The 26,412-nt window shown below is 47.4% G+C and overlaps 1 protein-coding gene across 6 annotated transcripts in view; it reads right to left on the reverse strand.

Moving 5' to 3' along the window:
• Nucleotides 1-13,986: 13,986 nt before the first annotated feature.
• Nucleotides 13,987-26,412, reverse strand: part of SLC8A3 (solute carrier family 8 member A3) — a gene marked incomplete at its 5' end in the record, with an annotated part of 129,258 nt that continues 116,832 nt past the window's right edge. For 2 of the 6 annotated variants that reach the window (XM_081227164.1, XM_081227166.1), the window contains 5 exons: nucleotides 13,987-14,424; nucleotides 16,224-16,499; nucleotides 18,164-18,263; nucleotides 18,818-18,933; nucleotides 22,914-22,931. In XM_081227164.1, coding sequence (XP_081083290.1) covers nucleotides 14,048-14,424; nucleotides 16,224-16,499; nucleotides 18,164-18,263; nucleotides 18,818-18,933; nucleotides 22,914-22,931 — 887 coding nt within the window. In that variant the 3' untranslated portion in view covers nucleotides 13,987-14,047. Of the gene's footprint in view, nucleotides 14,425-16,223; nucleotides 16,500-18,163; nucleotides 18,264-18,817; nucleotides 18,943-22,913; nucleotides 22,932-26,412 lie in introns of all 6 variants that reach the window. The other 4 variants (XM_081227163.1, XM_081227165.1, XM_081227162.1 and 1 more) reach the window with 3 other exon arrangements.

Raw genomic sequence — 26,412 nt, forward strand, 5'->3', positions numbered from 1 at the left:
CTTGGCGGCTGTTGCCTCTTTCTTTGGGTGGCTTCCTCTGATGGAAAGGTTTCATTTCCTTAAAAGGTTCGTTGTTTTCTGTGGCCCGGGTGCCCTCCACTCTGATCTTGGGAAGTCTGTGGTGCTAGATGGGAAAGGAACCCAGAAGTGGCCGTTAGGTGGCGCCACACTGCGGTTAGGACATCGATGCCCTGGGCCCTCACCTACAGTGTTGGAGCCCTCTTTGTAATCCTCCCTCTTGCCTGCACCCATACAGCTGCCCTCACCAGGAAGGTAGGGGATGTTGGTGGTGGTGCTTTGGGGGCAGGGCTGGGGGTAGCCCATTCTGTGGCTTCAGGCAGGTGGGAGTGGGCACTGTGGCCATCATGCTTATCACAAGACCCCAGGCTGGAAAGCAGCCATAGACAGGGAGCAGGCCCCCAGTGAACGTCACACCGTCCGTGCCCCACTTTTGTGGGACACATGTTCAGGTCACATATTCAGGTCAAGCCTGCTGGCCTGCTTGGCGTGGCTGGAGGCCTTCAGCATGGACATTGCAGCAGAGATGAGGCTCTAGATTGTGTCTGGTGCTACGGGGCGTCTTTTCCCTTTGTATCCACCACCCCACGCCCACACGCAGCTGTCCCCGGATGTGGCTTCCTCACCAGTCTCTTTTTGTCACCTCTGTTCCCTTGTCCTTTGCAGGTGAACAGAAGATAATGCCCTTGAGAAATTCTCCCCTAGCCTTTCCTTCAGCTTTTTCCCGGGAAAGGATGTCAGCCTTTGAATGGGGTCATATAGGTCCCCCTTCTCTAGTGCTGACACTGAGCTGCTCTGGCCACAGGCCCTGAAATACTTAATAACTCACCCCAGCCCAGTGCTACTGGCGTCATCAATCCCATTTCACAGGCGTGGATGCAGACTTGGGAGCTCGGTGACTTGCTGGGTTACACCCAGCTGGGAAAGGCAGAGCTGGGTGTCACCCTCAGATCTGCCTCTCCAGGCCTGGAGCTCTGCCCGCTGCCCAGCTCCCTTCCTGGAGGGGCTAGAACAACAGCCTTCTCCCTCCTTAACCCCGGGTGGCTGCATTCAGCTGTGAGTACACTTTTTTCTCTGCATAGTTTACAGTCTTATTAAAAACCACTAATTTGTCGAGGCCTATCATGGGCTCCAGGGATTTGGGGAAGAGAAATAAGGGGGGTATTTGCCCATGCAGGGCCTCACTGGGAGACTTGGGGTTGACCTGGCCTCCAGCAGAGAGATCCAGGCTGATGTGGGAAGGGGGCAGAGCCAGCCTGCAGCCCCGCTCAGCCTTCCTCTGCTTTCTCCAAGGACAGGAGGGCCATTCCCAGTAGCGGTCAAGGAGAAGTGAATGGTAGATCCATCCTGTTTCTTCCTCCACTAAAAGTCTTCTGAGCCATGCTTGGCCTCTGTGGGGAGGGGAAGACTGGGGACATTGTCAAGAGATGACTTGGGACTTCCCTGGTGGTCCAGTGGTTAAGACTCTGCAGTTCCAATGCAGGAGGCGCAGGTTTGACCCCTGGTCAGGGAACTAAGATCCCAAATGCCGCACAGCACGACCAGAAAGAGAAAAAAAAAGAGAGAGAGAGAGAGATGACTGCTGCTGGGGCCAGGCATCTTGCCAGGGCCCCTCAGATGCCATCAGAGGAGGGGCTTCCAGGCTGGTACTCATCCCTGGTTCCCCAGGGGATCTGCGTGGGATGGGAAGCTGGCAGCACCAGAGCCCTTGTAGAAAAAACCCACAGGGCCACAGCTATGCCCACCAAGGAGGTTGAAGAGCTTCCTGGCAACCTGATCTTCTGGTCTGTGGCATTTGGCTTTTTTTTAAATTTATTGTACAAGGGATGACAGGTGAAACTTGACCTTTTTCATGCAGTACCACCAAATCAAGCCCTCATTCCTATGGCCTGGATCACTACTCTCCTTTGTGTGACTTTCCTGAATTAATACAGGGAAGGGTCATGACCTTGGTTATATGCCTGCCAATGAATGCCTGTGCTAGGTGTGTGACACAGGTATCCTTGTCATTTCTTGTCAAATCTGGCTCATCCCTTATACTCTTCTATGTCACCCCAGCCAACACCTCATCGGTGTAGCCTCATCCCTCCCACTGTCTGCATTGCTTCCCTTCTCCCCTCAGCTGCTCTGTGAAGGTCCTTTTGCCTGGGGTCTTCGTAGCAAAGCTTTGACTGTACTACAGCTAATGGTGCATCATCCTGTATGTGACACACCCAACCAGGGCAACCTTGATCATCCACACGCTTGGTGGTGGAGGGGCATTGAATACTTGGATGTGGTGTCTTCACTGGATGATGGGCACATTGGTGAATTACTCATAAGAATCAGGAGAGGCCAGGATGAGATGCAGTAACATACATTCCCCGCACCCTTAAATCACAAAGCTATTCTTCTCCCTCTTGGAACATATCCATCATACGTCAGCAGAGGGCGCTGCTCTCCATCAGGGACCCAGGTTGAGGGAGGCTCCATTCTCCATGCTCTTGGAGGCAAAAAAAAGGTGGGGGGCAGGAGGAGCATGCTAAATTGTACCCTGGTTCTTAAAGCTTCCATCTGGAAGTGACTTGTCACTTTGTTCACATCTCAATGACTACAGCAAATCACATGGTCCCATCTAGCTCAAAGGCAGTTGGTAAGTGCCCAGAAGTAGAATTAGAAATATCTGGTGAACAGCTCTGGTGACTATCACAATGTAGATTATCTTTGTGTTTTCCATATTGATGAAAAAATCTGCAATTTTTACGTTGTCCAAGAATAAAAAGACTTGCTTTTCACAGTTTACAGGGTGCATTTTACTTCTATTATTTCTGACAGATCTATCACATTTACGGTAATTACCATTCTCCCCGTCGTTGGTAAAGCAGAGGGTGAATGCACCTTCCCTTCTGTGAGCTCCCTCCACCCCACCTGGGAGCTAAGTCTCAGGTAACTGAGGCCCTGGAGTAACTAGCCATGCCCCCAGTGCTTGAGAACTTGGTGGGGCGTCCAGTAACGCTGGGTGAAAGCAGTTGGGGAATAGCAGCACCCTGGGGTACAGATGTGAAGCTTTCCCTCTGCCGTCATCTCTTTCAGCTGTGCTCCTTTGCATATATCCTCCTTCCTCCGTGTAGTGGATCCCTTAGGACAACTTGGGCAGTTCCCATAACTTCCTGGTTACTTCAGGTATTTACCAGCTCAGTTCCAGCCAATGACAAACTTCAATCTCCAGCTTGATTTAGATCCTCCTCTCCTCCTTGCCCTGGCACAGTGGTTAACTGGCGGCTGACAGCTTGGAGGAGAGCAGTGGGGCTTCGGTCAGGCTCAGAGACAATTCGTCCTCCACTTTATCCTGATGCAGCTCTCCTGAGATGATGGGGTAGGGAAGAGGGAAAGGAACACTGTGGAGGCCTCCTAACAGACAACAGTTGTAGCCCTCTCTGTAGCAGATGCTCAAATACTGGTTCTCGTATGGAGCCCACGCCGGGTCTGGGTAAGGTCCCCCCGCCACTGCACAGGGCCTTTATGTGGGAAGTCCAGCTCTGGCTTGACCTTTTCCACACTTCCTTACAGCAATATATACCCCGTGTCCACTTTGCTCCGAGGACCCTGCCTTGGGTTTTGTACCTGAATTATGGCTCGCACCTGGCTCCCTTCCATTCACCCGTGGGAAACGTACACATCCTTCCTGTACCAGTTGATGGTGTTGCAGGTCGATCCTCAGTGCTTCCTCTCTCGGCGCTGCATCTCTCCCACTTCTCCCCTCCCTGCTTCACTAGGTAGAGGAGACTGATCAGCAAGTCAGCTGCGTCACAGATGTCCAGTTGGGAAAGGAGATGTCAGGCCAGCAGCCAGCTTAAATCCCCACGGACAATTCTCTCAGAGCCTCCTTGCTTTTTCAGCTTCAAGGAGGGGAGGAAACAACCCAGAGTTTCTGGTCTACCTCCTTCCGCGTGCGCGCGCGCGCGCGCGCGCGCGCGCGCTCTCCCCCCGACCTTCTTTTATAGAATGGGATGGGGAAGGGTGGTTAGTTACAAAGCTATTTCAAGTATCCTGCTCTCTTTGGGGAGGGTATCAGGCCCTAACGGTTGTTCTTTATGATAGGGGCTACTTTGCATCTCTTTTTTCTTCATTTTGGGCCCTTATCACCAATTCCGGGAAAGTAGAAAATGTTCCCCCCTCAAAGTCCTATTATGGTGGGTTTAGTGATAGATTCAAGGGAAGATGATCCCAGAGAAAATCTCCCAGTAGCTCCAACTACAGGCCCAGGGACCTTCAGGCTCCCAGCATCTCAGAGCCCTAATGGGCCTGCTGTCCTAGATAACCTTGCCCTCGGGGCGTTGACCCCAGGACCAGGTAAGACTCCAGGTGACCCACTCACATCCACTCCTCCCTCAGACCTCTGTGCTGTATAAATACGTCTCCTAAATTCCCATGAGTGGCCCATTTCTGTTATTCTTTAACCCCCTATGATACTGGCCCAGAAGAAGGAGTTGGAGCTTTTTAAGGGGAGTACTTTTAGAGATGTGCTATGTAGCTGCAAACAGAAACCCCAGGTTTTTCAGTCCCCCATCCCCTCCACCGCCCAGTGTTTAGCAACTCTCTCCTCTAGGTATCCCTCCTCCCCGTTAAAGACGCGAACTCTGCTTTCTGAGGGGTCACCCTTGAGACCCAGGTCGAGCCATGCGGGGCAGAGCTGACTCCAGAGTATTTAATTTGACCCCATTGAACCTAGGTCCCTTTAAAATCCTTGACCGGGTGTGGAATGGCCTGGTGGAGACCAGGACCCAGCAGAGCTCAGAGACCAGAGGAGGTCTACTGACTTGAGGCAGGAGGTTTGGGAAAGCTTTGCGGCATTCTCCTTGGGGAGGGTAGTGGGGAGTCAGCGGGAGATGGTGGGGAGGACCCCTGGGCAGCAGCAGGAGCCCAGCTGAGGCGAGATGTCAGGGTCTATGTAGGCCCTAGTGCACCTGGTGTTGTAAATTTCCCAGGGTCCTGGACTTAGAGTCAGAAGGTCAACTTTTCATCCTGGTTCAGCCATTGGGCTACCTTTGGCTTCAGGTAACTCCCTTAACTTTTCACAGACAGATTCTTTCTGTCTGGGCTCTTTGCTCTTCTGTGCACAGCTAAACAGGTCTTGCACTGCAGGAGGTTTGTGCATTTCAGGGGATGAGGAGGCACACCAAGTGGGAAGACATGCTGAGGGTCCACAGCGTGAAGCGGGGCCAGTGCAGAAAGGGGAGATGAAACAAATGCACCTTTAGGGAGTGGGGCAGGAGTTAGAAAGCCTCCTTGGAGGGGATCCACATTATGGGGCTGTGATTGGCAGTAAAGGAAGAAAAAATAATGAGACGATGTATATGCTTTAGAGAGGAAATAAAACGCAGACAGAGCAAGAGGTAAAGCGATGTGCAGGGGGAGGGGGAAGAGAGGCAAGAAGGAAATCGGGAGGGGCTGAGAGAGCCGTGAGGAAGGGTCAAGGCTGATAAAGAGCCAAGATAGGCTGAGTTCAGGGGAAAAAACTATGGTCGGGGAGGGGACATGTGAGAGGAATGAAAGGCCTGGGGGAGGGGGGGAGGGAGACGGGTTGGGAGGAATGAGACACCTCACACTAGAAAAACAAACTAGAAATTGGCTGAGGTGTCTCTGCTGGACTGCTGGTGTTTGAGGTTTTCACACTGGTGGCTAAGGAGGGCTGCAGGGCAGAGTGTGGCTATTTTAAGTAATTTCAGAATAGACTCTCAGGAGAATGGCAACCGCTCTGGAAATCTGCTCGGGAGATTGTTCCAGACTCAGCCCAGGTCTCTGCTGAATCCAGGCTCCTGAACACTTCCACCTGGGTGTCCCACAAGCCCCCCAAACTCAATATAACTAAAACTGGACACGCCATCTCCACTCACCTCTCCTCAGTGCTGGGCACACCAGCCAGCCACTCCCACAGGCCTGGGACCCCAGAGCCCTGCTTGCTTCCTCCCTACAATGTCCTTCCCTCCTTGTCCATCCAGTCCATTGCCGTGTCCTGTGAATTCCCCCTCTTAATTCTCTCTCCCCTGGGACCTCCTCTCCAACCCCCCCACTGCCACCATTCCATCTACTTCCTTCAGTGGTCGATAGTTGTAAATGGTCTCTGGTCTCCCCTCCATCCACTCCCCACCTCAACCATCCTCCACGACACAGACAGCTCAAACTGAGCTAATGAAAAGGCAAATCAGATCATGTTACCCTCCTGCTCAAAGTCCCTCAGTGGGGGGACACTGAATTGTGTCTCGTCCACAGATTCGTACGTTGAAGCCCTAACTTCCAATGTGACTATATTTGGAGATGAGCCCTTTAAGGAGGTAATCAAGGTGAGATGAGGTCATAAGGGTGAGGCCCTGATCCAATAGGACTGGTGTCCTCATAAGAAGAGGAAGAGATACCGGAGATCTCTCTCTGTGCCCAGAGAAAAGGCCATTTGAAGACACAGTGAGAAGGTGATCTTGGTCATCTGCAAGTCAGGAAGAGACGCCTACCCAGAAACCAACCCTGTCAGCACCCTGATCATGGACTTCTAACTTCCAGAACTGTGAGAAAATAAATTTCTGTTGTTTAAGCCACCCAGCCTGTGTTATTTTGTTATGGCAGCCTGAGCAGACTAATACAATAGATTTGGAGATGACTATAGTTGCCTTAGTTTAGCCCACAAAGCTACGTTTCTTGATCTGGTTGTGACCTTCAGCCCCTCCTCCCAGACACACTCTCCTGAAAATTGTGCACATCTCACTGTTGTGATGCTGGCACGAGCCACTGGTGTATGTGTCCAGTTAAGCCCTGCTGCTTTCCCATTCAGTCCACTCTTCAATCATGTACATTACACCACTCCGTGCCCCATGCTGTTCAGCGCCTTCACGTCTCCTGCTTTCTCCTGGGGCAACAATATCAATAATAACATAAATAATGAGAAATCTACTAGGCAGTGAGTTGCATAAATTATATCAGTCGTATATTGTAATCCCCCAAACTCTAGAGGAGGTAAAAGTACCTTAATTATGTGATGGACTGAAACACATGAGACTTCAGCACCCTAGGGGACAGAGCCAGGGTCACTCTGCCAGGGATATGAGAGCAGAACTTGAAGCCAGGTCTCCACAAATGTCTTCTCTCCATCACTGCTCCACATAGCGTTGCCAAACTGCCTGGGGTGTGCGTCTTCACCTGTCTTCCTTGTACAGCTAAGCTTGTCTTGTCCTTCTAAACTTGGCTCACCCAGTCTGACTCTTGGTGCTTCCTCCTGAATTCTCCTAAACCACCCTGATCGTACCCTAGCTATGCCCCTGAGCTTTCAGGAGGAAAACAGTGAAAATGGCAGTCACTATTTTAGCATCTTTTCTTAATTTGTCACTGGGGCGTGGTCAATGAAAATCCTCGAGTTGGTGAAAAGATTTTGTTTGTTTGATATGTTAAAACTACAATGAGGGTATTACCTCACACTGATCAGAATGGCCACCATCAAAAAGTCTACGAATAATAAATGCTGGAGAGGGTGTGCAGAAAAGGGAACCCTCCTACCCTGTTAGTGGGAATTAAATTGGTGCAGCCACTGTGGAGAACAGTATGGCAATTCCTTCAAAAACTGAAGATAGAGTTATCATATGATCCAGCGATCCCACTCCTGGGCATATGTCTGGACAAAACTATAATTTGAAAAGACACACGAACCCCTATGTTCACAGCAGCACTATTTACAATAGCCAAGACATGGAAGCAACCTAAGTGTCCATCGACAGATGAATGGGTAGAGATGATGTGGTAGGTATACACAATGGAAGATTACTCAGCCATAAAAAAGAATGAAATAATGCCATTTGCAGCAACGTGGATGGACCTAGAGATTATCCTACTAAGTGCGGTAAGTCAGACAAAGACGAATATCATACGCTATCACTTATATGTGGAATCTTAAAAAATGATACAAATGAACTTATTTACAAAACAGAAATAGACTCACAGACATAGAAAACAAACCTAAGGGATTTGGCCATAGTGTTTCTGCTAACATCTTTCATGGACTCAGAGTGCCTTATCTAGTGCCATAATATCTTTCTAACACAGCCTTTCGTCAGACGCACTAGTCTTAGCACATTTCTTATCACTCAAAGGCTGTCTTGACATAATATTGCAATGACCTGTTGCAGGCTCAATTATAGCATCAGCTAGGAGATAATACCTTGTGAGTTTGGGATGCTATCCCACTGAATGCAGTGTATGCTTTAAATTGGGGGCCAGTATACAGTGCTGACTTCTTCTAGACAGGATGCATAGGTCTGAGGATCAAGGAGTGGAGGTGGGGTGCCCCCTCTCATCATCATGCCCAATCATCCTCTTGAAGAATTTTACTTTTGGCTCCTACAACCTTGGGCTCAGTAGGTCTGGAGGTCCTAATGCCTAACGGAGAAATGCCTCCACCAGGGAACACAATTATGGTTCTGATGATTTAGAAGCTGAACCTACTCTCTAGCCATTTCGGATTATTTATGCCAAGAAGCTAACAGGCAGAAGAGATCACTGAGCTGGACGGGGTGATTATCCCAGTTACTTAGGGGGATCTGGGCTGCTACACAATGAGAGTGAGAAGGGCTATGTTTGGAACCTCGGGATTCATTGGGGGTGCCTTTTCCTACTCCATTTCCTGAGGGTACTGATCAATGAAAAACTGGAGCAATGCACCAAGAATTCAAATTCTGTGGGATGAAGGTTTGAGTATTCATGCCAGGTAAAGAACTTCTTCCAGCTGAAGTGCTAGATGAGAGTAATGGGACACGGAATGTTTGGGAAAAGATGACAGCATGACATAGTAGAAGGTGTGTGTGCAGGGACTACCATTTACTAGTAGTAGCAATTCTGTACTAAGTCTTACTCTGTAAGACAGTTGTAATATTTTTTGGTGACCAACCATCCCTATTTCCCAGGACTGAGGGGTTTCCTAAAATATGTGAATTTCAGTGCTAAACCCAGGAAAGTCCTGCAGAAACCAAGACAAGTCATCCTATTTATACTCCTAATTTTCTTCTTCAACACTATGAAAGTAAACAATGCTTGTCTTACACACCCAACAGGTGCATATGCAGATAATCAGCAGTGACTTTGAAATCTGGTAGACCTATGTAGTTAAGTCCAGCTCTGCCACTCACTTGCAGGATGACCTTGGCCAGACTACGTGACTTCTCCCAAGGCTTCACCTCCTTCTGCAAGCCCTCAGGTATTTCCGTCCACCATGACCCACTTTACTATTAGCATGAAAGACTCTATATGGGCTGTCGTCCCTTTCTTTATCACTCTTTCTTTGATGCCAAACATATCTGCCCCACTTCTCCAATGTGCCAAGGGGCTTGCCTGACCTGGGGGTCTTGGTGCCCCTTGGCCATCCCTCTAAATCTTAACCTCTGTGCCCCATGCAGGCTGAGGAGCTAGAGACCTGCTCCTGCTACAGAAGCAAGACCATGGAGAGCTTTTCTCCACTTCCATGGAGGCTGCCTGGACCAACATATAGAGGGACGGTATGTTGGATGAAGTGGGCTGAGGCCATCCATCACCGCCCCCCCCACCCCGAACACTGACAGTCCCCTGGAACATGTCAGACCCTGATGGCACCAGTTGTAAGGGATTTTACCACAAACCATTAATGTGAGGTGGAAGCGATGTTTCCAGGGTATGTGCTAGGTATAAGGCACTATGGTAACTGCCTTGAAAAATCGTTCATTTAACCTTTGCAACAACTGTATGTCTGGATTGGAGAAACTGAGGCTAAGGGAGGTTAAAGTCACTTGTTTAAAAATCCCACGAAAGGTAAGAATGGTATGACTGGGATCCACACCTCACAGAATACTGGAGGTTAGCACCAACACGTGGAAGGCCAGAATGCAAAACCCAGACCTTGACCCCATAGTAGGTGTCCCATGCATAAATGGCTCCAGGGCCCAGGAGGTCCTGTGAATGAAAGTGGCAGGCTGGGTAGGGACTCTGGTGAACCGAGAACATAAAGCCTGTCTACATGGGGTGACCACTGATCAGCTCCATTGGAGTGTTGCCGTGAGGGAATGCCCACGCAGTGTGGCCAGAGAAGCCCAAATCCAGATTTTTACACAAAATGTTTGTTTTAAAACACTGACAAGTCTGCTGCCTTGTGCAGAAGAAAGCCACCTGCTGACTGGGACCATTCTCACTGGATTATTACCTGAGTGAGAAATGCACTTTCATTTTGCTCAGCCCTGACATACTGGGGTTTCTTTATTATAGCAGCTAACATTACTCTAAGTAATAAATGAGTCAAGGGGATGGGAATGCTGCGGCTCCGCCAGGAAAAAATGCTGAAAATGACATGTGCACAACGGCTTGCTATGTCTTTTTCACACTAATAGACAGGCCGCGGAGCCAAGGGATTGCAAATGGACATCTGCTGTGCTCCGTCAGATGAGGTTGACGGGCAGTTTGATCACACACACACACACACACACACACACACACACACACACACACACTGTTCTTGTATATATATTCTAGAATCTCAGTGTTAAAGGTAGAAGTAATGGGCTTCAGAGGCCATCTATTAAAAACCTTATTTGTAGTTCGGGAAGCTGAGAGGAGGTGGACTGGCTCAAGTCCACAGAACTAGTCAGTGGTGGCATCTTGACTAGTACCAGGTCCTCAGATTCCTCCTCCTCATTCTCTGTGGTTCATCCTAGCTTCTCTCTTGACAAAGCCTAACATCTGGATAACCCAGAAATGACTCACAAAAGGGGAGAGATGGGGAGGAATTGACTTCATGATTCTGCATCTACCATTTCATCGGCTGAAGGGCATTTTTCATTATCAACTTTGTGGCTGGCAAAAAATTGAAAGAGTCTTCCAGCCAAGTCCTTCTCCCGGACTGCTTTTTTGGTGTTGTTTTGTGTCCTTTTGAATGCTATCCTCTAGCCATGACAACTCTTGTTAACCCATGACCCCACCAGCCCCTGATTCACCCCTGTGCCTTCGAGCATGCTGTTTCTTCTCAAATGTTCTTCACCACCAAGCCCCCTCACCAAGTTAAATCACTACTTATTCTTCCTTCAAGATCCTAACTAACTGTTCCATTCTCTGTGAAGCCTTCTTCAATTCTTGCAGGCTGAGTCAGTGTTTCTTCCTGTCATGTCCCTGTGGTGCCCTGTCTATGGCATTCTTTGACCACTCATGTCATAGAACTGTTATTTTTCTTCACACCTTGATGGCTCATGTGTTTTGTAGGCTTCTTCCCGTCACTTAGCTTTTGGAAAGGGTGACAGTACATACAACGTGGTCACCACCCTCCTCTCCTTACCTGAGTTGTTTGGACCAGGAGTGGACACATGACACAAAGTAATCAGGCCACAGCACCCCAACCCCTTTGACACAGCCTTCTACAAGGGTTCTGCCTTTGGGGACTGGCCCTTTGGGGATGGAAAATTGGCCACATTTTCTCCATTGAACCCACACTCAGATTTTAAAAGGGACGTTCTAGTTCGTTGTGGGGAACAGAGCTGTGAGGTCATGGTAGAGTGTCAGGGCTGGTGGCAGTGCCAGCCACGTGCAAGACAAACAAAGCAAGAGCACGTTGGGAGGGGGAGGAAGTGGATAGGCCTGACAGGCAGAAGGAGGAAGGACGGGGGACACCTCACGGTTTCGGGGAGGTGGAACGTGGCCTTGGTTCCTGAGGGCTTTTAGGCCTCTGTGTGCTGCCGTGCTCCTGCCTTGGGTTCCACAAGAACCCCCCACCAGGCGTTCGCAGTATCGCCCCCGCCCCCTTCATTTCTTGAACTAGCTTAATGGGTTTCTGCTTCTTGTAACCAAAAGAGCCTTGGTTAAAAGAAGTTCTACCTGCCTCTCTGGACTGTGAGTTTCTTGAGGTGAGGAACTCTATCTTACTCTTCATGGTAGCACCAGAATGTAACTCAAGGCACACAGGGTGCTCAAAATACATTTGTTGAGAGAGTCATGAATAAATGAATGAATGAATGTGCCTCTTGGTAATTAATACAGGGCGCTGTTTGTCCAGCTGGAATCCTGCCCTACCAGGCCTTTCTAATACAACAAGCTCTTTCCCCTTTAATCATCACAGCTCCACCTCTTACGTCCTCCAGCGTCTTAAAGTCCAGACTTTGACAGGTGGCATTGTCCTGAAGCATTTTTTGCTTTAAAAATCCTGGGTCTGGCACATTGGCATCTGAGGAGATGACATATACAAATAGGAGACACAAACAGGAGATGACACTTTCACCTCAACCACTTCAGCTCCAGAAGGAACCCAAGGTGACCCCCTAGACCTTTTCCTGAGGCAACATGGGGAGAAGCAAGCTGTCTTTAGAGAGATATAAGTATAGCTTTTATTTTTTTTTAAACCAACCCAACGTTTCCACTGGCAACTGTCAACATAGCTTATGACATGAACACTGTTTCTTTTTCAGCTATTTTTTCTTAAAAAATGTGTTTAAAATTAAACAGGTGTTTTTTAATTTCTTCTTTTCCCTTAAAAAATGTATTTATGTCAATGCAGAAAGCCTAAAGATCTGTGGGCAGTCTTTTGGTGATTTCATATGTGTGGTTATTTGTGTGTGTGTGTGTGCACGCATGTATGTATGTGTGTGTGTGTGTGTGTGTGTGTGTTTTAAAGCCAGGTCCTTTCAAAATTTGTTGGGAAAAGGTCTGTAGGGCACGCCAATCTCTCTATAAACCCAGGCTCCATGGGATTATGGCAGCTTAGATTCCTCCTACTGGGGCAAGAAATAGCCCACAGGCTGGAAAAAGAGCTTCAGGAGGTTTAAAAACAAGCAGAAATGTGGGAGAGATGAGGAATTCCAGTTCCTGTCTTGTGAAAATGCTTTCAAATGTGACCGGAGAGTCCAGGAGAGGTGGAAGGAGGCCCTCATTTTCTTATAAAACTCTAAGTTTTTGCATTAGCTCAAGAGACACAGTCAGAGCTCTTAGTCTGGTGCATTAGGAAGTGAGGGTGTGGTAAAGCTGACATTTCTCAGAAGCACTGACATTTTACATATAATCTTTTCCCTTAAAGATCTCACTAGGTGGACATGGCATCTCTCTTGCCTCAGATACGAAGCCAAAGATGTTCTAGAAGGCATATAGCCCTTCTGTTTCCCTAGCTACCCTATGTCATCATATTCCGTTCCTATTTTTGTCCCCTATCTCCTGCTTGGTGGGTCTTCCTGCAGAAGGGTAAACATATAGACATAGACATTGACACAGCGAGACAGAAGTTGAAAGGCTCGGGCAGGGAAGAGAAAAATGACTTCTTGTTTTACACTGGATTTCGACAGAAGCTTGATAGAAAGCTGTACTCCAGCCACAGCCCCAGTTCTTTAGCGTGCTGCCTGGGTGTGCAAACTTACTGCCACCCAAATGCCACCAGTCCATTCGAGAATGAAGAGAATAAAAGGAGGGGGAAGGACCTCGATAGAGCAAGAGACAGCTGTTACCCAGTGCAAGTGGGAGAGGGTGTGTCTGAAAGTTCATGCTTCTACCCATCGGCTCAGACCTTGAGTTCCTTCACAGCACCGTTGTCACTAACCTCAGAGAGAAAAGACAAGATGAACAAACAAATGATGAGCAAATCCTGATGGGAAAATGAAAGCCACCACGAGATAATGATGGCAATGAAAAGAGAACCCCAAGCCAGCCACGTGGATAGGACTCATTTTCGAGCCTCGTCAGTGGAGTGAGAGAACAGTGATGTATCAAATTGGACAGACAGGGGAAACCCTGCCCCCAAGGAAAGTAGAAGCAAAGGAATAATCAGAAGAAGGTGGTATAGAAGGTGGCGAAAGGGTCTGACTATGTGATGGGTCAGGGACATCGCGGGAAGATGGGCTGGAGTTGCATTTGTCTGTTGTTGGTTTGTATTGAATTAAATACTTTGTAAAATGGGCACTTCCTCCATTCTGTTGGATTGATTAAGACTCCGCCCTTTCAGTTCACTGCCAGGGCCTAGTCGGGTGAAGTTCCTGGGGCTCGGGTCCTGATGTTGCCTCTCCAGGGCTGCTGTGGCTCAGAACCCCTTGATGTAGCAGTAGGCTTCCAGCGAGGCAAAGAGTATGTAGAGAAGCCACAGGATCACAAAGAGCCAGGTCGTGGCCAGCTTGCAGCCACGAGGGCCGCCCAGCTCCCCGCCCAGGTGGGGCCGCCGGCGGTACAAGAGCACGCTGATGCACACAAACGCAAAGATGGTGAAGAGGGTGACAGAGAAGGCCAGCGTGCCCGCTGACACGTGGAACTCCTGTCCCTGCAGGGCCCAGTAGATGGCGGCCACGGACCAGGCCAGGCCAATGCCCAGGAAGACGTTGACGGCGTTGCTGCCCGTGACATTGCCAATGGAGGCATCTGCGTACACGTCCTGGATGGCGGCTGCTTTGCTGGCAAACGTATCTGGAAAGAGGCAGAGACAAACAAGAGCTGGTGGGAGGCTGAGGCGTGGAGGGCCTACCTTTGGGTGTGTCCAGTAAGGCAGCTGGGGCCATCGGGCTGAGCCTGGGAATGACAGGTGGGGGGTTGGGGGCTACCCCCCAGCTCTGCCATTAATAAGCTGGGTGGCTTTGGATGGGTCACCTTGCTTCTCTGGGCTACCCGTTCCTCATCTGCCTGCATCTGAAAGGTTTCCAAGTCTTTTTTTCTGGTCCTGGTATTTACTGAATGGGTGTATTGTTCTCTTTTGACTACTTTTTCAGTAAGGGGAGTTTGCTTTCCCATAAAATCTCCCCAGGGAACTTTGACATCCAGGGAAGCTTCTTACAGTTAAGTGCCTGATTGCACCATGTCACACGGGGCATTTACTCACGTAACAGACTGTGATTGAGCCCATGGGCTTAGCATTGTGCTAGGTGCTGGATTTATGGGGACAGAGGGCATGCTGGGGAACCATGATGGGGAGATACAAGGGGAGCTGTGGACTCAAGGAAGACGGGGCTCTGCCTTTGCAGTTAATATACAGAGCACAGGGCCTTGCAGGCTGTTTGACTTTAGATGTCAGCATGAATTGTAAGCACTGGAAGGATGGCCAGCCACCCTTTTATTTGACAAGTTAGGAAAAATAAGGTTCAGGGAATCTACTCAAGGTAAGTGATCAGGAAATTTGACCTGAAAACCCTCATGTTAAGAGCCCTTTCCATAGCGTCACCCTACATCCAAGGAGCTTCAGCCAAAGCCACACATCAGCTGAGTGGACCACAGGATAACCTTCAAGCCCCTAATGCTGCCAGCTGTTCTCTGGATGCATTGCAAGGACTTGGATGTGCCCCAAACACTCCCTTGCCCGGCTTGTCCTGGCTTGTCTCCTGGTTGCCAATTTTCTCCCAGAGAAAACCTCTTGCCTTTTCTTGCCTGTGACCTTGCTTTTTAAATGTTTTTTAACCTCTGATTCTCTGCAGCTTCTTCCCACATCTGTTCCTTTTACCCATATCTGCTCCTTCCCCTCTGATAGCTCCAGTCCCTTGAGGCCCTGGAGCACAGAAATAAATCACACATGGAGATTTATAAACTCCACGTGGAAAGGGAAGCATGTCTGTCTTGTTTCCCCTTATTGTCCCAGCAACCAGCACAAGGCTGTATCAGGCTCAGTAAACATTTGTCTAATGAATAAATAAAGGCATGCCTGTTCCTCTTCATCTTTAGGTGTTTATAAGAAAAAAAAAGAATATGTAATTCATCATATGAAAGGACAAGAGCTTGTGAAGCTTCCTTCACCTATCCTGCTGGGAGACACTTTGTACTCACAGGTGTCCTAAGCAGAGGAGGCTGGTGGGCATTTCTCCAGCACATCTTCAAGCAGGCTAACCTGCAGCCAGAGGGAAATGGCCTATTCATCTGATGTGGAGGTTAAGCAATTGGCCACTTAACTTGAGCAGGTAACTTAACCTCTGGGGCCCCACTTGACACATGAGGATAATAACTCTCCTTATTGAATAAGGTTTAGGTGAGCATTATGGGGCTAAAACAGGTGAGCTGCTTAGCAAACATACTTCCTGACGCATCAAAAGTGCTCAAGAAATGTTAGCTATCATTCTTAACAGTGGCAGTGACCCCTTTGACCGACTTCTGTGCACCTTAGGGGCAGAGGCTCTGTTAAGCTCAGATCTGAGATGGTAAGAAAGATAATGAGGCAAAGTGTGTAGGGGTCACTTGAACCAGGTAATATCCTCTTTGCAAATCCAGGCACCCCTCACTCTCACCTGGCACAGAGGTGCCAAATGCCACAAAAACAACAGCCGTGACCGAGTCCTTGAGGCCAATGGTGCAGCCGAAGTGGGAGGCCAGGTCCCCGATGATGGCTGTGAGCATGCCGATGATGAGAATGGAGACGACAAAGCAGGCCCAGCCATGGCAGTACTCTGTGGGGGGCACGCAGGCAAACAGCACCTTCCAGAAGACCGTTAGGAAGTGCATGACGTAGTCAAAGCAGGAGGGCAGCCTCTCCTCACCTGACTCATCCTCATCCTCGTCCCCTGCTGCAGGCAAGACAAACAGGCCCGGGAAAGGACAGTGGGGTCAGATCCCCATTCATGGGAAAGTCAAGTCCAACCCACATCATGAGCATCACTGGCTGCACGGAGACTCCAGCTCTCTCCTGGGCAGCTGCTGCAGGCACCAGAAAACGGGCGGGAAATTGAAAACGAGTTGGGGTGCCCCAGTGGTCAATTTGAATGCAGGGCACCCAGGGAGAGTGGGTGAGAGAGGACAGGGGAGTAGGAAAGGGAAGAGAAAGAGATGAAGAGAAACGATGTGAGAACCTGAGAGGGACAGGGCAGTGGGGGAGGGACGGAGGAGGGTGGAGCAGGCACGGGGTTGCCTCAGTGAGGGAAAGCGAAATCAGCTGTTTCCACTCTTCACGGGACACCTGTGGGGCTCCCCTCTAATCTTCCTGACGTGAGTGCTGCAATAACCTCGTGGTTCTGGTCATTATCCATCCCCAGCGGGACAGCTTTCATTCCAGATCATGTGGGCATCCCGGGGAGACAGTGCCATCCTCCAAATATCCCATGGGATAGAGCAGGGATGGGCCTGGTTTGTCCTTGCCAGGAAACGTGGGCAGAGTTGCCCATTCAGCAGTCCAGGAGGAGGGGATGTGCTGGCGCCCTGTCAAAGGCAACCTCTGTCATGTTTTGACATAACCGGTGGAAGCAGGAGTCAGGACACTTGGGTTCCAACTGCAGCTTTGCTATGAAGAGAATCTGGAACCTGGGGTAAATCATCTTTGGTTTCTGAATCTCGGCTCCCTCATTTGAAAAAGGAGGGAGTTAGATTATGTGGCTGATATTCTGCTTATTGTCTCTATAGGGGCAAAGAAAGGTCATCAGAGGGGGCGCTGGGAGTATCTGAAGCAGGTGATAGGAAAAGAGGGGCAGCGAACCCAGCAGCAGTGGCCCTCTCTTCCTGGCTGTACTTTGGCTCTGGTGCTGGGACCTCAGGGATGTGACCCCGTGGGTTGCTATGACAACAAAGCTTCATGAAAAGAGACAAGGCCAGGAGTGCGGGGCAGTGCAGGAGGCCTCTGTGGTGCTAAGAGGCAATACTGTGTGTGGTGGCAAGACCCCTCCCATCCCCATGCCAACCCACATGCAGGCCTCTGGGATGCTAGCTGTGCTGTGGGTCCCCACTGAGGAAACCTGTCACTAACTGCCGAGGAGAGGTCTGAAATCATCCAGAGTGGGGGTTTGTCAGTCAGTGCAAAGTTTTTACAAACCCCAGACCCCCACATCTCTAAATCAGAATAGTCCTGCATTTTACAGAAAAGGAAGACCAAATTAATAAGAGGACGGAATGACGAAAAACAGAATTTCTTAAGCTCCTGTTCAGTACCAGACTGTGTAGCTTTCTACTCTCTTTGCTGAGAAAGGTAGCAATAGTTCCCTTTTTGGATGAGGAAATCAAAGCACAGAGAGGATAGCTTGTCCCACTTCACACAGTAGAACCAGGGTTTGAAACCAGAGATAGCCATGCTCTTCTAGTTACCCCATAGTTCTCTTCCAAAGTGACTCAGTGAAAAGGCAAACATCTAGGGTTAGAGCTGGTAAGACTGGCCACAGGGCCCTCCCAGAGACTGGTGAGTTGTTGACACAGCTGTGTTTTTGCTTCCCTGGAGCTGACTGTGCTCATCCTGAGACCCTCTTACCTGCACTGACAGTGATGGCCTCCATGAACTGGTCCCTCCAGGAATGGGTTCCCACAACCAAGGCCAGGTTTGTCTTCCTGATCAGCTTGTCCACGGTAGTCTGTCAGGAAGATTAAAACTTGGAACCATGAGGTTAGAATGCTCAGAACCATTGTAGCGTCTGGCACTTCACGGGAATGAAAGATACCCTGTACTCCAGGGGGCTCCATGTTCTGAAAGTTATGCATGGAATGGCCTTAGGGGATATCTTCTGGCATCATCCTTCTATTGTCCTTTTCTTCAGTTGTGACTGCTGACATCAGATATTTAGAGCAATACAACAGAGAATAACACTAATGATGTCAGTAAACGTAGCCTGGAGTAGTGAATTTTAGTATATTTGTTTTAAAAATACAATTAATAATGATGATACGTTTAGGAGCTTTATAGCTCATTTATTCCATAGGCTATGTTATGTTTCCTCACAATATTCCTAAGATACAAATGGCCAGCACTGTTTGCTCCGCTTTACAAATGGGAAAACTGAGACTGGGGTAAGTGAGTTGTTCAGTTTCAACTTCACGTATTCAGTGGTGACATTGGAACAAGACTCCAGGTCTTCTACCTCCCACCTCATTACTTTATTATTCAATTACATCTCACTTATGGCCTGACCTTGAACTCATAGGACTCTTCAATGATGACCTCTAGTTTGGGGTGTTCACCCAATATTGGCTTTCCCATTTCTGCTATCCTCTTGGCTTCCTCTTCCTCCACAGTCAGCTTCCTGTCTGTCACCTCTGCAACAAAGCAAAATCAGACTAGCTTTAGCTCATTTGCCATTCCCTGGAAGTCTAAAGCTCAGGGTATTAGGCATGGGCAGTGGGCATACAGCAAATAGCTCTTGAGGATGAGGATTTTGTGTACTTTTTAGTGCCTTTTTCTATAAGGTGCTAAACACTTTATGATCATCAGACCATGAGAGTGTTCCTTGCAGGCCTGGGCTAAACATTCCTCTTTTGATTTTATACCTGGGTGGGCAATCTGACCCAAGGATCTTCTGAGAAATAGCACCAAGTGAAGTCCCAAGACATTTGGTGAGATGTTGAAGAGCTGGGAACAAAAGCTAAATCTCTTGACCTTTAACAGTTTTGAACTGTTGGACATGACTGGTCAACTACTTCATGTAAGAGTTCTTGGGGGTCAGAAGCACATTTTCACCCAAAGGGAATGTCCACTGGTTCCCATTAACATCTGTCTCTAACACTCTTGGGAGTGTTCTCCTCTATAAAGGAGGAAGAAGGGATATTTCCAGGAATATCTACATTTCATACTACGGACTATTATCCTCCCCATGAGAAACTTGGAAGATTTCCCCCCAAACTTCATGATTTCCAAATGAAAGGTCCCCAGGATTTCTAAGGAACCAGGCACATTTCTTCTGAAACACAAATACTTGTTCAAAAACAAAACAAAAGAAAGCTCTTCCTCTATTTCCTTTTGAGGCATTCCCTGTCACCCCTCAGCATCTTAACTAATTTACCGGTGGTCCCTTCTCATGCTGAACAGTTAGAAATTTTTTGCACTTCAGCTGGTGAGTCCATTTTAAGACCACTTCACCATGAAGACGCGTTTTCTAGATTAAAGTGGAATAGAGATTGTCTTTGTATTCCCCTTTGATTAGAAAATTGCTCTTGGCATCCTGTTTCTTTCAGAGCTCGTTTAAACATCTTTCCAGCCGAGTCCACATTCTTACATGCAATTAATTCTTTTATTTGGCTCTTTAATTGCTTTCATTCCACACAGTGAATCTCCTGGGGGAATTCTCTAGTCCTTGAATAATCTCAAGGACAAAATGGGTCAGAGGCCAAGAAGGTCTTCTTTTTATCTTGGGAATTTGTGAAGCATGGGGAGGGGTGAGACTTGAGCTCTTGAGGTTGCAAGGAAAAGAATTCACTGGAAAGATGATAAGCCAAGCAGAGAGTCTGTTTTATATAAGAATTTCTGAGTTGTCTTGAATGAAACTGGTAAGAGAGTATGCGGAGGATTTCTGAGCTGGCTGTTTTACTCAGTGCTTCTGGCACCAAACACAGAAGGCAATCCCAAAACGTTGGGGAGCTGTCCGTGGTGCTGTCCTCCCTTTGGTGTTGGTGACCACTTTAGGAAACAATTATTTCTCAACGAACAATGTCCTCCTGTACATTTCTATGCAGACACCCCCTAGCAGCCCGACTTCATTTAATCCATTTAATCCATATGAGCCTCTTATATAATTCTGAATATAAGTCTGGCTATGAAGTCAGTGATCCTAGAAGCCAGACTACAAGCCACTCTGAGTAAAAGTCTTTGGAAAAAGATGTATATGTAGATTCTTTAAAAACATGGGTACTCTTTTCCTCTACTTGTAGCTTTTGGCACCATATCACAATGCCTATCCTAGTAGTGACAGTATTATTCCACTCCTCCCTCCCCAATTCTCCCTTGTCATATTTTACATGTGCCACAAGAACTTTATACCAATGTAATGAGCTCTCCAGTGACTTATAAATGTACCTGTCTAACCCCTTGTCTAGCTATCAATCTAGCACTATATCCATCTGGCAGGATATTGATCTAGCTACTGACCTGTATACCCCTGTGGTGACAGTCAGTTTTTCCTTCTAGCTCTCTGCAGAAATCACTTTGACAAATAACCAATCCTCTATCTTTCGATCTCCCACAGTACCCCACAGAGGTACTCTCTCGCTCTCTCTCTATATATATGTATCTGTTAGTTGATTGATTCACATGCCCTTAAATCAACTCTGATTTAGTATCTGGATTTGGTGTCAATTCCTGCCTTTTTCTACTTCTGTAATTATCATTCCTTTACATTCAAAGTTAATTTCTTGAGAGAGTCATAAGTCTCAAACCTAAAAGACCATAATTATTCTGATCACTTGTTTATGTAACTCCTCCGAATTTCAAGTGTAGAGAATAAATGACAGGTGATCTTGATATTCAGACTGACTGACTAAACAAACTCTCAGGTCTAGGAGAAGGAGGAGGAAAGGGAAAAAGAGAGAATGAGACTATTAATAGGATGGAAGATTAAACAGATATCGGAAGAGAAAAGAGCTTGCCAGGTGAGACTGGAAGAGATTGCCATGAATGTTCTACAGACATCCTCAGAAAGAAATGGGGCGATGCAGCCAGTGCTCTAACTCCCAGGTCCCTGAGCTTCGTGATGTAGTTCAGATTGAACATATTTTCTCCCCATCTTTCATCACCAGGCATTGTGAATCATGTTTGCTTGGCCACCTGGGAAAATCCAAACAAGGAGTTGAGATTTCCAGTGAATTTAAAGTCTAACCAAGGGCTCCTAAATTGCAGGTTTACAGATTGAAAGATCTAGGAAATGACACCTTCTTTTCCTGTTTTAGCTTCTACTGGTATCTGTGCCAATGTGTTAAAAGTATAATGAAGCTTAAATTAAATCACAACCTTTGGTATGTGCATATGTGTGTGGCTGGTGGGGAGGTAGAGGCAAGCGTTGGAACAAAAAAGCCCAAATGCCTCCTCAGGCGAGAAGATAAGTGAAGTGGAGAACACCAAATGCTCTGACATTGAAACCTTGGGAGAAGAGTGGAATGTATGAGGTCGGAGATAGTCATTATCCTATGATAATGCAAGAGGCCGGGGAAGCTGGAGTAATATTTTTCCATAAAGGGAAAATGTAGGGGTTTACCTACATATATCTTTTATTTTGGTTTGATACTCCAAGGAGGTAAATGTCCTTACCATGTACACTGCCCCTTCCTGAAACTCAGCGTACAGCCTATGGTGACTGAGTACCACTGAATTCTGTAAGATGGTTTGCCTCTCAAATGACCTTAAAATTTTTATACATTCGAAGAACTGATGAAGTATAAAATGTTATTTTAACACATGTTGAGATATCTTGTATAGCTCACTCTGCCTGCACCAAGAGTTACAGTATTGCCGATATGCTGGAAATGCTTTCCTAACTGCTCACAAAGTTGGACATTGTCTATGATTTGATTCCACTGATGCAAGCATACTTTCAAAGTAGATGTGTTTCCTACAACAGGCTCTAGGCTCTGCGTGAGAATATCTCCAACATAAACTCCCCCGAATTTCTATATACAATCAGATCATTGCCCACCCCACCCCCCCCTGCCATAATATTATAATTCTTCTTGTTGCTCATGGCACATGTGACTTCAAGGATCAATGACAAATGAACCAAAGTTCTAGAAATTTAGGTCTCTGCTGTGATGAAATGGAAGATCTTCAGGATCAATAAAATACCAGATTCCTTAAAAATTGCTTTTCATGTTCTCACAGCAGCTCCTGATTATTTCTCCCTGGACCCCTCAAGATCAAAGTATTTTCTTTCTCATCCCATCATGATCCTATTAGGAGAGTCAGCTCTGACTCTCGTCCTCTCTTGCCCCACAACATGAGATGACAGAGGAATTAAGACTCAGGAGAAGTCTATGACCCACCATTTCTTTGGTAAGTTTCAATTCTCTTCCTGGTCTCAGAGAGGACCAGCTATGCCTTTACCCACATCCTCTAAAATGGTGCTCAAGGAATTGTCTACCTCCTCACAATTAATTCAGGTAGGGAAATATCTCCAAGTCCTTAGGAGAGCTTGTTAGGTTTAAGTTGGGCCCACAGTTCCTAGTAAATAAATCAAAGGACATTGGTCTTAAACTAAATAATGGCACTGGCAAGAAGCAGAAAAAGGGGGGAAGACTCCCCTTACCTGGAGACAACAGGAGCGCTGTTTGCAAATGGGTACCAGACAGGGGAAGAAAGAAAAGGAAAGAGCATTAAGGTCCCATCTTAAAAGTGTCCCCAGGCTTTGTGGTTGCAGTAGCACAAGGAAAGCACTGAGCTTAGTAGATGAGAACTCTGCAGCCACATGCAAAAGGCAGCAATTGGAGCATGCGCAGCAGCAGCAACCGCAGCAAGGGGGTGTGAACTACTGGAGAGACTGCTGAGCACCAGAGGCCTGCAGCTGCAAATTTTCCCCACACCTTCCCTGCAACTCTGAGGGCCAGGGATAGAGGAATGAGGATGGGGAAACCAAGTGGGTGGAGAAGAGACAGAGTTGGTCATTTGTGGTCTTCTAAGGGATCAGGTTATCACATCCGTTCTGTAAAGGAGTGAGAATCCAGTTATCTTGAAAACTGTTTAGGTTGCAACCCTGACCCAGCTTTGAGTACCCCTAAAAGAATGACCTTGTGAAAAGGTAAGTCTTGCAAAACGTTTTCCTTGAATAGTGTGTTATTTTAGAGAGATAGCCTGGAGGTTGGAGGCCATGGACTCCTCCCATTTTGTATCACCTGTGCCTACAAAGTCACTGCAAAGTCAATTGCAAAGTCATTGTAATTAGTAGATGCTCACTAGAGATTTACTGTTGGTCACCTATTTTGGCAATTGTATTTTTCATAGATCCTGTGGAGCTGCATCTCTGGATGGTGTTTTGTTTCAGAAAGGACAGGCTAAGTCAGAGTCCAGATATTCTGGACCAGGGAGACTGTCATACTGAAAGCTACTGGTAGATGGAGATGACAAATACAAGGTCCCTGCATGGCCTGGGAACCATGGTTTGGTTAAAGATGTACCCAGCACAGGTCATCCCTAGCCCCTGCGTTTTCACTTGTGCCAAACTCTCTTAGATTTCAAGATCCAAAAATTAAAAAATTCTTGTAACGTACCACATTTTCACCTTGATGGTGTCTTAGTATGGCACCTCACTCCCTGGCTTTTGTCAAATAAAAGCCTGGGAGCGTCCTGTTACATACTCCTGGTGCAGCTGGCGACTGAGGGAGGTTGCTGAGGAAGGAGTGGGGCAGGGGGTGGGGGAAAGTGTCTGTAGATGTTTTTTTCTAAAAATCTCTAAGAATGCCACTCAGGTGTGTAATCCCATATTCACAGCCACTGAAAACACATATGGATCCAGAATCTTTATGGTACATAAGCAGGGAGAACAGCAGTTGACTTTTTCTGGTTTCTCCCATATGGAATTCCAAGGGGTAACGGATCAATGGATCTCCTTACTACACTGAGATGATAGATAGATAGATAGATAGATAGACAGACAGACAGACAGACAGATAGATAGATAGATGATAGATAGATAATAGATAGATGATAGATGATAGATAGATAGATGATAGATAGATAGATAGATGATAGAGAGATAGCAAGAGAGCTTGTTCATTCTGCTCCTTCTATGGATCTGGACAGAAGAACCCCTCCTGCCCCCCAGGTTCCAGTGGAAACTAGAGATCCAAACACATTAGTGTATCCAGGGAGGCCAGACAAGGGGCAGCTCTTCCAGAAAGATCCCTGCTGCCCTGGTTTTTACTCAGACATCCCTCCCAACACCAGGATCATCTTTAGCACTATGAGAGGGCTTTAAGTCAGCTGACCTGCACCATTTGCTGGTCATGTCTACACGAATCTGAGACTTTCCACTTAGTAGTTATGGATGGGTCAGTGAGATCCAGGTAGACCAACTCTGAGTGACCTGATATCTCCAGGGTGTTTTTCCTGCTGTTGCTGATGAGAGAAGCTGGAGCTGAACTTTCCCCTGCATTGATCCCCAGGGTCAGGTGAGAGTCATTTATCCCTGCTCAGACATCCCAGGGACAAGCAGAAAACAGCATAGCTCTGAGTATTTGGAAGCATTTGGGCCGCTCGTTAGGGTGAGCCCATGGCTGTGGTAAGAGGGGGAGCAAACAGGCCTCATTCCTGGTGGAGAGAGCTTTCCTTTCCCAGCTGAGGCTTCCAATGTCCAGACCCAGGCCTGACAGCCTTGACCATGCTGCTCAGAGCTGCTCTCAGCTGTCCACTGCTAGACCCCAGGGCTTCCTCTATTGCAAGGCAACTGTGTTTCCTATTCATCCTCCCTTATTCCCTCCCCCAACTTGTCCAGAGCATTTAATCTCACCTCTGAAGTCTGTTTTGTTTGCCAAGAATAGAATTTCCTATTTCAAATATAGTCCTTTACTTTTTTTTGGTAATGCAATTGTCATTTTGACCATGCACACACTATACCATGCTGTTCTGAATGCCTAAGACTCTCCCATGTAGCAGTGATAATGAAAAGCAATTTCTGCTGTGTTGTTTCTCACTCTGAGAACAGCAGGACATTCTGGAAATCAGGACGGGGTTTCATTTGACTCTGAATCTAGACAATCAAGTTTTATGACCTTTCAACTTGTGCTCTAATGCCAAAATATGAGAAGATCTGAAGAAACTGAAAATGAACCCTGTAGACAATAGAAACTGACAGAAGACTGACACCTTTCCTATTGGTACCTTCCATCTTGGCATCTTGGTCACTGGGAAGATCTGGAGGCATATCACACCGATAGCTCAATAAAATCCTTATCTTCTCACCTACTCCCTCCCCCAGGACTGGGCTCCACCAGGACTCTGCTGACATCTCCTTGGACAGAAAATCCTATGCAGTAAAAAGGGGTCCTCAAATGAGGAGTAGCCATAGGCATTCCTGTTTGGTCAAGTCTCTTGAAGACTGCAAGGTTTATCTTAGGTCACTCTCTGTCCAGCTGTTGAATGGGGTTTATTGGGGAGGCAGAAAAGAAGAGTCTCTTTACTGGTAGAATAAAGTCATGGATGGACTTCCAACCCATTCTTCTTGTCTGGAGAAGACTGCCTTCTTTTCAGCTACCCTGTGCGATCCTTTGTCTTGCTTTCATTTGCACGTAAGTAGCTGGGACTGTGGAAATTGATGACGCTAGTTTACAATGGCCTTAGGTGTCTGCTACATCCATCCAATCATGAAGATGTGCATTAAATGCACAAGGGAGATGAGAATGAAGTAGGGCAGGTGTTGAGACAATTTCTGAAAATATTCTGGGTGGCAGGAACACAATCTGGGAAGCAAGGGAACTGGAGATTTTCTCTTTTCTTCCAGCACTCTTTGGCAATCAGACTCATGGCAACATCTTATTAGGTGGCCAACAAGAGGACGAATAATGGAAGGCAGAGAGGGCTTCTGCCTCTCCAACACCAGGTGTAAAACCAGTGTGGGCACAGAACCGGTCAGGTCTGCAGAGAGAGTCCCCAGAAGACAAGGAGAACTGAGCAATCATTTGTGTCTGAGAAGAAGACCTGGGCATGAGCCTTTGGGAGCATAGTCGCCGAATCTCTTAGATTTGTCCTTGAGTGAAAGGCTTCATGCTGCTCTTTGTCACGCAACTATGAAGTAGCTGCAGAATCATCACTTT

This window comes from Mesoplodon bidens, assembly GCF_964165515.1.
Source record: "Mesoplodon bidens genome assembly, chromosome: 3".
Lineage (NCBI taxonomy): Eukaryota > Metazoa > Chordata > Mammalia > Artiodactyla > Ziphiidae > Mesoplodon > Mesoplodon bidens.